This window comes from Marmota marmota, unplaced genomic scaffold, assembly GCF_001458135.2.
Source record: "Marmota marmota marmota unplaced genomic scaffold, marMar, whole genome shotgun sequence".
NCBI classification, from domain to species: domain Eukaryota; kingdom Metazoa; phylum Chordata; class Mammalia; order Rodentia; family Sciuridae; genus Marmota; species Marmota marmota.
In genome coordinates this window covers 749,565-762,282 of record NW_026000207.1, presented here as the reverse complement: position 1 = coordinate 762,282, position 12,718 = coordinate 749,565, and the positions used below count along the sequence as shown (strand labels likewise).

General features: G+C 42.3%; 1 protein-coding gene across 4 annotated transcripts; it reads left to right on the top strand.

Annotated features, from left to right (window-relative positions):
- The first annotated feature begins 3,205 nt into the window (after window positions 1-3,205).
- LOC107158961 (zinc finger protein 773-like) lies at window positions 3,206-9,639 on the top strand. Of its 4 annotated transcripts, none has more exons than XM_048791580.1 (4): window positions 3,206-3,418; window positions 5,211-5,249; window positions 5,992-6,118; window positions 6,606-6,899. In XM_048791580.1, the coding sequence occupies exons 1-4, from the start codon at window positions 3,398-3,400 to the stop codon at window positions 6,734-6,736; spliced, it is 318 nt and encodes a 105-aa protein (XP_048647537.1). In that variant the 5' UTR covers window positions 3,206-3,397; the 3' UTR covers window positions 6,737-6,899. The 4 variants fall into 4 exon arrangements, with proteins under 4 accessions (XP_048647537.1, XP_048647536.1, XP_048647535.1 ...); XM_048791578.1 differs by lacking the exon at window positions 6,606-6,899 and adding an exon at window positions 7,330-9,639 and having other exon boundaries at window positions 3,219-3,418; XM_015505488.2 differs by lacking the exons at window positions 5,211-5,249; window positions 6,606-6,899 and adding an exon at window positions 7,330-9,639 and having other exon boundaries at window positions 3,219-3,418.
- Window positions 9,640-12,718: the final 3,079 nt, after the last annotated feature.

Genomic DNA, 12,718 nt, shown 5'->3' with positions numbered 1-12,718 from the left:
TTGGCGTCTGGAGTCTGTGTACTAGGCTGAGCTTTGCTTTTTCTGAAGAGCTGTTTCTGTTTTTGATGAGTGTAGTCTGTAACACATCACAGAAATACTTACCATTTCAGCCTCCTTATGCAGAAAATCCACATCTTAAAAAATATAAAAATGGACATACTCTGTTGCAGTCTGCTTTTTCACTGCTGTGACTAAAGAACCGGATGAGAACAAGTATAGAAGGAGAAAAGTTTATTTGAGAGCTCAAAGTTTCAGAGGTCTTAGTCCATTAAAGGCCCACTCCATTCTTCAGGGCTGGAGGTGAGAAGAAAATGCTGGTGGAAAATCATGGCAGAGGGAAGCAGCTCCACCTGCAGGTACTAATATCTGCCAGAAAGCCACGCCTGAATTCCCACCTCCTCTAGCCACACCCTACCACTTCAGTTAGTCCCTAGCAGGAGATTAATTCACTGATTAGGCTAAGGCTATAACCCAATTAGGTCTTCTCCAAACCTTCTTGCATTGTCTCACACGTGAGCTTTGGGGGATACCACATCTAAACCATAACACACTATCTGTGCTAATATCATTCAGACTTCTGCAGCTGGAAGCCAATAAATGTTATAGTGCTTTCTAATACATTTAACCTAAAGCTCCAGACCTAGTTTTCAGAGCCTCAACGTTTTGGATTAGGCACAAGACAGACAAGACTCCAGACACGGCACAGGAAACATGGAATAGCAATGTTTGAAGGCCCCGAAGATGTAGCTAACTCTTGTTCTGTGGTTACCTCATGCAGGTGGCCTTGGGCTCAATCCCTTTCCCTGAGATCCTCATTCTTTCTGTTGTTTTCTCATTTTCATACTTTTCCAGCTGTAGAAGTGTGAATGACATAAATTCCTGGACTGTGGATGGATGTAGCTCAGTACCACAAACACAAAATATATTTCTCCTGTGTATAGTCAGTGATGGGTCAAACTTAGTAACACACTTTTTAAAATATATTTTATACTCCATACATCGGAATCTATTCAATCACTTTGAGTATTTAACAAGTATATAAAAAGATGGGCAATTTACCAATGGTCATTTAATAATGAAAAGACAACATGAACAATTTATGTGCAGAAGAAATAATCAGCAAATCAAATTTCTATACATAGGAAATGTTTTTCATAAAAGTATGGTATAAGGCTATTTGAGGCCAAAAATAATAAATGTAATGGAACTACATTTACAAAGAAAATAAATTTCTGAATGTCATGTGAGATACCAAAGAATGTATTTTGTAGCAAGAAAATCCACTTAATTCTTAAAGCTAGAGTATCTGTGGGAATGAGGAGTAAGGAATAGCATCACTGTTGGTGGTTGGTAATCTTTAATTACTTGGTCCTACTGGAGCATTAGAATAGCACAGGGTCACCAAGACAATGGGGGGCTGTGGCTGTGGCTCAGCAGTAGAGCACTTGCCTACCATGTGCAGGCACTGGGTTCGATCCTCAGCGACACATAAAAATAAATAAGATAAAGGTATTTTGTCCAACTACAACTAAAATATATTTTTAAAAGATTATGGGAAATACTGAATTATAGGGTTGCTTATCTGTTCTGGCTTATAGGTTGCTTGTCTGTTATAGATTCAAACTGGCCCTTTGAAATATCAGGCCCCTCCCTTCATGAGGATACAATTCTATTTTTGTATCCTGTGGTATTATCTCTCTGTTCACTTTTTCATCTAAGGATAGTTCTGATGGTCCTCGGGTCTCTAGCTGAAGAATTCTTACTTCCAGTGTCTATGGACCAGATGGTCATATCTAGTTAGAAGCCTAGAATTTCCTGAAGTACTGGGTGGTGGCTCATTCAGTTGTTCTTTAACCTTGGGAATCCCAGGCGGTATTCTAACCTGTTTGGTTGGTTGCAGTAATTACCTTTTCCTCTTTTCCTATAGAAGTCCACAAGTTGAGGGTGGTCCTATGACTGGGTCTGGAGGAGAATTTGCTTTTCATGCCCTCTTGGATGAGTTTGACTTGTCAAACACTAAGGAATGTGGTATCCAGCCCTGAAGGAGGTCTGGTTGAAGACAGGGTTTGAGAATCAAACTTTTATATTATTATTCCTGACAGACATGAAAATATTTCTAAAAGCTGAAAACAGGAGTGGATCCCAGAGATTATAGAGAAAACTTATAGACCCAGAAAAAGTTGCTGTTTTCCTTTTAAAATACCCTCATGGAATTTATTTTGTGTTTTAAATGAGATAGGTGAATTTTCTAGTAGGCAATTATTTTTCCTTAACTAAATGACCACGTAGTATATTCTTTCCTTACTGATCATGTTATTTGCAATTCCACACATATATGCATCTGTTTAAGTCTGTGAAGGAATCCATTTTTCTTTTCCTGTGGCAAATGTTTTGAAACTGTTACATATTCAGTGGAATGTTCCTAAAGGTGTAGGAATTTTTTTTTAATTTAAAAAACATATCTGTTCAACAACCACCCTTGATAAGTTTCTTAGGCATCCCCTCTTCTTTGCTCCCGTTACATACCCAGAAAATGCCCTAGAGCTTGTGTCACCTGACAGTTTGATAGTTATTCCGTTGATGTCTTTAAATTTTACACAGATTTCCCTAGATGATATGCTTTTTTAAAATTGCCAGATTCTGAGTTTTCTATAAGTAGTATTGTACTGTATGAATTTTGTTATGGCTAAGTTTTGTAATATGGCCATTTATCTACAAAAGTTGGCTTACCGATTTGAGTTTTGTCGCCCTGACTTAACAAGTACCTGATTGGTCCTTGATAGGAGAGAGCACACAGATCAGTGTGGAGTGCAGGAATAAAGACTTGGCATCCCCAGCCCTCTTGCCATCGGTAGCCACAGTTCAGAGCCCTTTCTCATCTCAAACACCCTGCATTACTTCACCACCGTCGTCCTTTATATTGAGCATCTCCTTGACTTGCAAAATTTGGGAGAACAAGATTGGTGTTCTATGTTGGTCCTGAAGATCCTATTCAAGTCCTTGAGAAAGAAAGACTGAACTAGCAGCTTTTCAAGGAGACTGAAACTAGCCCGTCTGCAATACGGACAATGTCTGGACGGTCTGTTGGTTCTTGATGCAGATGTCTCCTTTTCTTCCTCAGCCACCAGGCCTGCCTCCTTCCAGTTTAACGCCGTGGAACTACGTTACCCAGAAGGCTCTGCGCCGAGCCAGGCGTTTCCGGCGCCGGGGCGGTACTTCCTGCGTCGTGTGGGGCTACTCTTTTCGCTCCTCTGCGTCCGCGCTGTCAGTCGCGGGAGCGCTGGCTCTGCTGAGGTGTCGGGGGCGGGAGGACCGTGCAGGAGGAAGTCTTTGTCCCCTGTCAGAGCCCTGGGGCACGGCGACGCCGCCGTGAGCGCGCCCGCCGGGAGGGAGTCGGATGGCGGCGGCCGCGGCGCGGGTGAGCTGCGCGTGCTGGGCCCGGCCCGGGTCGGCTCCGCGCGCGGAGGGCGGGCGGCGGGCCTCTGGGAGTGCGGGCCACAGCGCGAGGGAATGAGTCCCCGCGGAGGGTTGTGAGCAGACAGGGACTCCTGGGGGAAGAGGCCGCTGCGGGCCGTAGGGTGCAGATGGCGGGTCCTGGAGGGACTTGGCCCAGGGCTGGCCGTGGGCAGGGGAGGAGTGATCAGAGTCCTCGGGGGGAATTCCCTCGTGTATCACAGGGGTCTGAAAGAAAGTAGGGGGGAGGGCCATCTCAGCTTTTTGTTTGCTTGTATATATTTCTCATTTTTCCTGAATAACTGGCAAATGGACGTAGGTGAGTTTTTGCAGGGAGCAGGTTTCAGGGAGATTAGGACTTAGGCTTTGGACACGATGGTCCCGAGATGTCCCAGAACCAGGATGGGAGCATCACTCGGGCAGCTTGCTCCTTCACATCTGGAGTTCTGGAGAGGGACTGGGCTACAGATAACTAAGAGGTGTTCAGTGGAGGCCTGAACCAGAGCCGGGCCTGGAGCTTATATTCAGGAGAGAAAATCTTACGTTTTTATTTCAGATGGTCCCTGAGATGAGGGAGGGCAGAGGTAGGCCTGGTGGGTAGGGCTGCCTTCTTAGGGGTAGAGTCCTGTGGTCTGAAGTGGTTCTGGTTGGCGTCTGTAAGAGTGGAAGTATACAGTATCCGGAGTCAGGACTGAAATGGAGAACGAAGTGTTGGACAGTATAGATTTGTCACTCCAGGCTCAGCATGCCTTAAGTGGCTACTCCCTGTGGAGAAGAGGAAAGTTTGTGAGGCTGATAGAGTATCCCTTTTGGTGCCTGAGTTCCCCTTACCTTAAGGGCAGAAGGGATGATCACCTGCCCCAATGGAAGGACCTCCCCTCCAGCAGAATTGCCTACTAGAGGGTTTATAACAGGCAGCTAGGTTGCCAACCCTACCCACTTGGTTTCCTCAGGCTCAGGTCCTATATTTATTGACTTTTTGAATTTATGAAATAGGTACTTATTTAAGCACTAATTGATCAAAATTCATACTTACACATGGGGCGGTTAAAACAGCATGGACTGTAAGCACTTAATACTTGCTTGAAAATTTAATATGGTGTTCAGCATTTGACTAAAATTAAATGTCTTGCTGGGAATGGTGGCAAACATCTGTGAACTCAGCTATTCCAGAGGCTGAGGCAGGAGGATCCCAAGTTCAAGGCTATCCTTGATCACTTAGACCCTGTCTAAAAATTAAAAAAAAAAAAAAAAGACTGGGGATGTAGTTCAGTGGTAGAGCACCCCTGGATTCAATCTCCAATTTGAAAACAAAAACCCAAACAATAAAAATACACAATCAACTAATGTCCTAATATTTTAAATATCAAATTCTTATTTCAAAGGTGTATTTAAAAAACATCCTACGTTACCAAAACCTTCTACGTTACCAAAACCTACCAGTTTGTTTGCACTGAAACTATTGATAGTAGCATTATGTGCACAATAGAGTACTTGACACATATGAAGGAGTTTGACTAAATAATACTCCTATTGGATGGGCACCATTATTATTCCTATGTTACAGATGACAACATTGATGCTTAGGAAGGTTGGATACTTGTTCAAGGGCACATAGCCGGTAAGAAACCATAAGACTTAGGCCCCAGATGGTAGGTGGTTAGGCACACCTGGCTCCAGGATACGTGAGGGAACTTGAAAGGTCCTTTGAGATGCCAGTATTATTACCTGCTTCTCACATCCTTGCTTTTCCATAGATTCCTATGGCTGTAGAATCACTTACAGATGATGAAGAGGTATGTATAGGTGCCCCAGGCCTCACCCTCTTCAGTTCCCACCTATATGGTTTCTATGATTGTCTTGTCCTGGGACTCTTCTATTCTAACCTTCTCTCTGCATTCCCTGAAAGGTGGTCATGTGGTATCAGGGCCTGAGTCCAGATCAGGGATTATATGGAGAGGTTCCCATTCCTGGAAACCATTGGCATGAGAGTCAGAAGTTATTAAGACTATAGTGATCAATATTAGAAAATGCTTTGAGCTGAGATTTTTCCAGGAGTGCTCAGGCAAAGCTAGTTTTTCATTATGTTGGGTGGAATGTTCGGAGGCAGGAGCTGGGCATCTATTCTGAGATGTAAAGGAGGTATAGTGCAAAGAGTGATATGCATGTCTGGAGAGTGTATATGGATGGCCCTAAGGTCCTTGTACCGAGGGCATAAGGGACAAGTGACCCAAATCTGGCCATATTTGAGAAGCATAATCTGAAGGATTGCAGTAAATTGTCTGGCAGGACAAGGACAGGACTCTGCACATCTACCCCAGAGATCAGATGGACTCTATCCACATGCCTCTTATTGCCCTGTGCCAAATATTGTGGTCAGTGGAAACTTGAGAGACTGGGCATCCATGGCTCCAGAGCCTGATATCTCCCTTGAGGTAGGGGGTAAGGAAGAGAGTAAGTAGAAGTGGATTTGGTGGAGAATACTGAGAGTTCCAGGAAAGGAGGCTACATATAAACTCAATTTTCCCCATGTGACAGGGTTATGTGACCTTTGAGGATGTGGCTGTCTACTTCTCACGGGAGGAATGGAGACTGCTTGATAATGCTCAGAGACTCCTGTACCGTGAAGTGATGATGGAAAACTTTACACTTGTGACCTCTCTGGGTAAGGTCTTTCTCACCATCACAGCATCCTGCACAGGGTTTTCCTCAAGGCAGATGTATCCTAGGTCATGGGCACTGCTGCTTTCTCCAGTGATCTGGAGTAGGTATTGTAGGTAGTAGGCCTGGGCTGGTACATTACCACGTTCTCTCCACAAACTATCCCAAAGCCATGCAGGGAAGGATTTGAGGATCGGGAGTCTTGTAGTCAGCCTAATGGCTCTCACCCTGTTGGCCTCTCAATGGCCTGGTGATGCTGGGTAAATCCATGGCAGTTCTGTGTCCCAGATTCTGTCCTCTTCCTCTAGCTGACTGACCTGAGGTCTGCCTGTGCCAGGAACTGAGGCCATGATGTGGTCACAACTCTCCTGGGTTGTTTGCAAGACATTCCTCCAAGATTCTTTTTGTATTAGTTTTCTTTCCTGTGGTTAGTTGTGAAATGGGTTCTCTGGTCCAGCGTTGGTCACTTACCTGTCCTGTCTTTTCCTTAGGACTTGAATTTTCTAGGACATGTGAAATCACTCAGCTGAAGTCATGGGGAGATCCCTCCATTCCTGCACAGGGAGTTATGACTCCAGCCATGCTGAGGGGTATTTGGAGGGTAGAGCTGAGGAAGATGTGAACTCAGGGATGGGGTCATATCAAGACTCTTTTAGTGCTTCTGATATTTTGGTGGCTAAGGCATGGGTAACTTCCATCTTATCTTCTACATTTTCCTGCTTAACATTTCAGTTATTTGACCCGGGGCTATCCCCCACCTCTGTCTTTCATGTTTTACCCATTCTTCTGTAGCATTTGCCAGCAAAGGCTTTTGCTGAATGTGTTGTGAGGTGAGCATTTATCTGAGTAGTCCTTGGACACAGACTCTCCAAATGCAGTCAGTCTGGGGGGATTTGGACATACCCTATGGACTGTGTTCCATGTCTACAGCAGTTGAGGCCTCACAGAAAGCTGTTTGCAGGCAAGTATGTTGAGAACCTTGCTCATCATACCTGTGCTGTACCCCATTATATGTCATTGATACCCATGAGGCCTCCCTAACATGTGAGTTTGCCAGGTTCAGCAGTTCACAGTGAACTCCTTCCTGCCTGACCTAGCCCCCTCATTCTCCCAGAAATACCAGGGACTCTTTACTGGGATACCTGACACACATTTGTGAGTGTGCTGCTGCTCCCACTAGAGTCATGCTCTTCATCAGCATCTTTCTGCCTTCAGGTTGTTGGCATAGAGCAGAGACTGTGGAGGCTTCTTCTGAGCAGAGAGTTTCCACAGAAGGAGTGCAAAGTGAAAACCGTCACCAACATCAGAAGCTGTGCTGTGGAGAGAAACCCTTAATAAGAGAAGAGGACAGGGTCTCCGTTTTGAGGGGCTGTAGAATCCACCTGTCAGAGAAGCCTTTGCAAAGCAGGAAGGATGGGAAAGATTTTACACTCAGCTCAAGTCTCCAGATGACTCACCGTAAAGCAGAGCCTCCCAGGAGCACTGGGACTGCAGAGGCCGTTAATTTTGGGAAAAGGCACTACAAATGCAGTGAGTGCGGGAAAGCTTTTGGTCAGAAATATTTGCTTGTTCAGCACCAGAGACTACACACTGGAGAAAAGCCTTATGATTGTAGTGAATGTGGAAAGCTATTCAGCCATAAATCCAACCTTTTTATACACCAAATAGTTCACACCGGAGAAAGACCTTATGGGTGCAGTGAATGTGGAAAATCCTTTAGCCGAAATGCTGACCTCATTCAACACCGCAGAGTTCACACTGGTGAAAAACCTTTTACGTGTAGTGAATGTGGAAAGGCTTTCAGGCATAATTCCACACTTGTTCAGCATCACAGAATCCACACTGGAGTAAGGCCTTATGAATGTGGTGAATGTGGGAAGTTCTTTAGTTTCAACTCCAGCCTCATGAAGCATCAGAGAGTTCACACTGGAGAAAGACCTTATAAGTGCAGTGAATGTGGGAAATTCTATAGCCACAAGTCCAGTCTAATTAATCATTGGCGAGTTCATACTGGGGAAAGACCTTATGAGTGCAGTAAATGTGGGAAGTTTTTTAGCCAAAGCTCAAGTCTCATGCAACATCAAAAAGTTCATACTGGAGAAAAGCCTTTTAAGTGCAATGAATGTGGGAAATTCTTTAGTGAAAATTCCAGCTTAGTTAAACATCAGAGAGTTCACACTGGAGCAAAGCCTTATGAGTGTAGAGAATGTGGGAAATTTTTTCGCCACAGCTCCAGCCTTGTTAAACATCGGCGGATTCACACTGGAGAAATGCCTTATGAGTGCAATGATTGTGGGAAATCGTTTAGCCAGCGTTTCAACCTCATTCAGCACCAGAAAGTTCACATTAGAGAAAAGTCTTGATGCTTCAAATGTGGGTAAACCTTTATCCACACCTCCAACCTTTCCACAACCCTGGAGAGGACACAAAACTAAAAGGCATTATGAATGCAGTTACTGTGGAAAAGACTTTAACCAAAGGTCTGTTCGACTCAGTGGTATAAACATAACAGCCCAAATAAATCTTATCAACACTGTGAATGTGGAGGAAGTCTTAAGCCAGTGGTGTAAACTTGTTCCACACCAGGAAGTTCAAACTGGAGAAAGGCCTTGGTAGTGACTTAACAGAGAAGTACCAGGGATTGAATATCACTCATTCCAGACATGCACACTGAGAGAAGGATGAGAATTGCTGCCACCATGCTTCTCCCAAGAATATGGTCCTCTGCCTGTAGGCTCTAGGGAGAAGAGGAACTTGTACCCTTGGCTACACAAGGTGGAGTTTCCATCTAACTAAGCAAGGAGGCAGGGAGGAACAGAATGTCTTGGTTCAAGTAAGACTGACTCTTGCTCTTCATACTGAATGTTAGATTTTCCTAAATAAATATTTTGTGTATACCTTGAGGACCATTTTCAGAAGACTCTCAATTGTATTTTTTTTATTTCATCAGTTTTCCTGGGAACATGTCTGTAAAACTCTTCACACTTTCATGTTAGAAGTTAGTCCAAATATTAAGTTTTTGAGAGCCTGTCAAGTGGTTATTTGTTTTCACATCTCCTCCAAGAATATATCACATTATCAGTTCTTCATATCCTTCCTGACACTTTATAATTCATGGACTATTCATTTTAGTCATTCCAGTAGGTATGCAGTAGTATTTTGTTGGGTTTTAATTTCTTTTCCCCTAATGGGTCAGTGTTGGGTTTTTTCATGTGTGTCATCTATATACCTTGAGTGAAATGTCTGTTCATTTTTTTTGTCTGTTTAAAAATTACTTGTTTTTTTATGATTGTTTTGAAATTTTATTAATATTTTTGGGTGCAAGTATTGCCTATATTTTCTCACAATCTTTGGCTTTTGTGTTTACTTAACAGTATCTTTCCTAGGGCAGAATTGCTTAATTTTCATGAAGTCAAATTTATCCATTTATTCCATTATTGTGTACTGGTACTTCATTCTCTTTCTTTTACTATACTGTATCTTTGCCTTTAAATATTCATTCTTGTAAAATATTTGTACATTTAAGTCCAGATGAAGAATTTATGTAGAAATGTTTACATGTGCACATATCCTGTATTCTAAAACAACCTAGCAAGCAATTACATTCCAGTAGTTATAGGCATATTTAATATCCAGTTATCAGTTTGAAAAAAAAAATATATATATATAATATATTGGTACTAGGGATTGAACTCAGGGGCACTTGCCCACTGATCCACATTCCCAGCCCTATTTTGTATTTTATTTAGAGACAGAGTTTCACTGAGTTGCTTAGTGCCTCTCATTTGCAGAGGCTGGCTTTTAACTCATCCTCCTGCCCCAGCCATCCAAGCTGCTGGGGTTACAGGAATGCACCATTTTGCCCAGCTTGAAATATAATTTTTACTAAATTATTTATTTTTGAATATTTTTTAGTTGTAGATGTACACAATACCTTTATTTTATTTATTTATTTTTATGTGGTGCTGAGGATCGAACCCAGGGCCTCACATGCTAGGCAAGCACTCTACCACTGAGCCACAACCCCAGCTCCAAAGTATAATTTTTAAATTAAAGGAAACTGGGTCCCTTAGGGAAGAGGTTATTTTCAGGATGGGGCAGGAAATGTACAACATGAGCTTAGACATATTTTTGCATGTTAGAAAGTAATGTAAACAGAATAATATTTATGTATTAATTTTCTATTGCTGTCCTTATAAAGTATGACTTAAACAACACAAACTCATTATCTAACAGTTCTGAGGGTCATAAGTACAACACAACACAGATTTCACTGGGATAAAATCAAAGTATTAAAGAATTGTATTCCTTTCTGAAATCTCTAAAATTTGTTTCTTGCTCATTTTAATTATTGGCATATTTCAGTTCTTCATGGTTATAAAATGAGATCTGGACTTTCTCATGACCGATGAAGAATGGGGAGCTATAACCTAGATTAAACGTAAACATAAACTTAGATGTGCCAGTGCTTCTCTGGCCTTCTTTAAAGACAATAACATCTTGACTATGGAATAATGTGTCCACATTTACAACCCATGAATAGATGAGTCTCCTTAAAGCCATCAGAGGGAATTTTGTTTTGTTTTTGGTAGCATGTATTAAACCCATAGGTGCTTTACCACTGAGTTACATCCCCAGCCCTTTTTATTTTTCATTTTGAGATAGGGTCTCACTAGTTGTTTAGGGCCTTGTTTAGTTGCTGAGATTGGTTTTAAACTTGTAATCTTCCTGCTTTAGCCTCCTGAGCCACTGGGATTACAGAAGTATAACACCATCACTTTATGTGACTCCAACTTCACCATCTGTCTACTTTAATATAGTTTCACGTTTATATTCAAAATGTGAGTGGAAAATAAAGACCTATAAAAATGGAGTATTACACTTTAATAATGGTAAAATGTTCATAATCTAGGGGCTGAAGGTGTGGTTCAGTGGCAGAACACTTGCCTAGCATGTGTGTGCCCCTGGGTTTAAGTCCCATACCACACCAAGAAATGTTAATGTAAAAATGAGTTTAAAAATCATGTTATACAACCAATAAATGTAATTGTAATGAGCATAAATATATGCTTTTAATATTTAATGGTATTTTCAACTGGTTATATGATTTTGGTTGATTTTTAAAACCTTTATATTAACCTGTATTTTCCACATTTACTAGAGTGAACAATGTTTATTGTACCTTGAACTTTTTTTTTTTTTTTTTTTAATTCAAATTCAGGATCTTTCTGCCATGGCCTCCAGACTAGCTGGGAATACTAGGCATTTGCCACCTCATGAGGCTTAAAATAAAAAATGTCAAATGTGTAGTAGGTTATTAATTATAAGTGCTTAAATCAGTTTTATAAAGATTTTTAAAGTGATAACCTAGTAGGACTGACAGAGATGAATAAAACACAATTAATGATGAAGGAAAGATTGAGACAATCGATTATTAAAAACATTAAGTAATTTTGTGTGTCAAGAGTTTTACCAATTTATGTGAAATGTACATATTTCTTCAAAAATAACTTAAGAAAACAAACAAAAAACTTGAATAGCCTATATATATTTAAGAAACTAATTGAAAACATTTTCGCCCAGAAATAATCAAAGGCCTAAGTACTTTTCACTGGTGAATTCTACTAAACATTTTTTAAAAAAAATAACAGCATGGACTGGGGATGTGGCTCAAGCGGTAGCGTGCTCCCGTGGCATGCGTGCGGCCCGGGTTCGATCCTCAGCACCACATACAAACAAAGATGTTGTGTCCGCCGAAAACTAGAAAAAAAAATAGATTTTAAAAATTCTCTCTCTCTCTCTCTAAAAAAAAAAAAAAAAAAAATGTAAACAAAAATAACAGCATAATAATACATTATTTGAGAGAACAGAAGGAAGACTTCCCAACTCATTTTAAGAGGTCAACAAAACAGTGTCCAGACTACCACAAAGGCAGAGGAGGGGCAGGTCGCAGGGTGAGCTGGGCTCATCCCCCTCCAGTGAGTACACCTGAGGAGTTATCACAGAACTATTCTGCTGATTCATAGGGTGAGAATCGAAACACCCTTAACTAAATATATTGCAAATAAAATTCAATCAAAAAATAAAACAGAAAAAATATGGACCATTAGATTTTTATCATGAAAATGTGGCTATTTGACCGCTGAAGAGTCAGTCTTCACCCCCCTTTACTTTCCTCCTGCAGCCCGGAGCCTGTTAGAAGAAGCCTGAGCACCTCCCTCCTCCCCTTAAACCTGTGCTTCCCACCAGCCTCAGGCTCGCCTCCTGTTGCTACTCGGTGGCTCCTGCCCTGCTCTCTGCTCACAGGACAACACTGACCACCATGCCCGCTAGGAACGCTATCTTGGGCTTGGCCCTGACCTCACTCACCTGGCTCTACAGGGTCCCATCCTCCCGGCCTGGATTAAGGACCCTCGTCCAGACGGCCCCCTTCTGGGAGTCCAGATCAGGGAGGGAGGGGGCCCCCTTCTGGGAGTCCCGATCAGGGAGGGAGGGGGCCCCCTTCTGGGAGTCCGGATCAGGGAGGGAGGGGCCCCCACTTCTGGGAGTCCGGATCAGGGAGGGAGGGGGCCCCCTTCTGGGAGTCCGGATCAGGGAGGGAGGG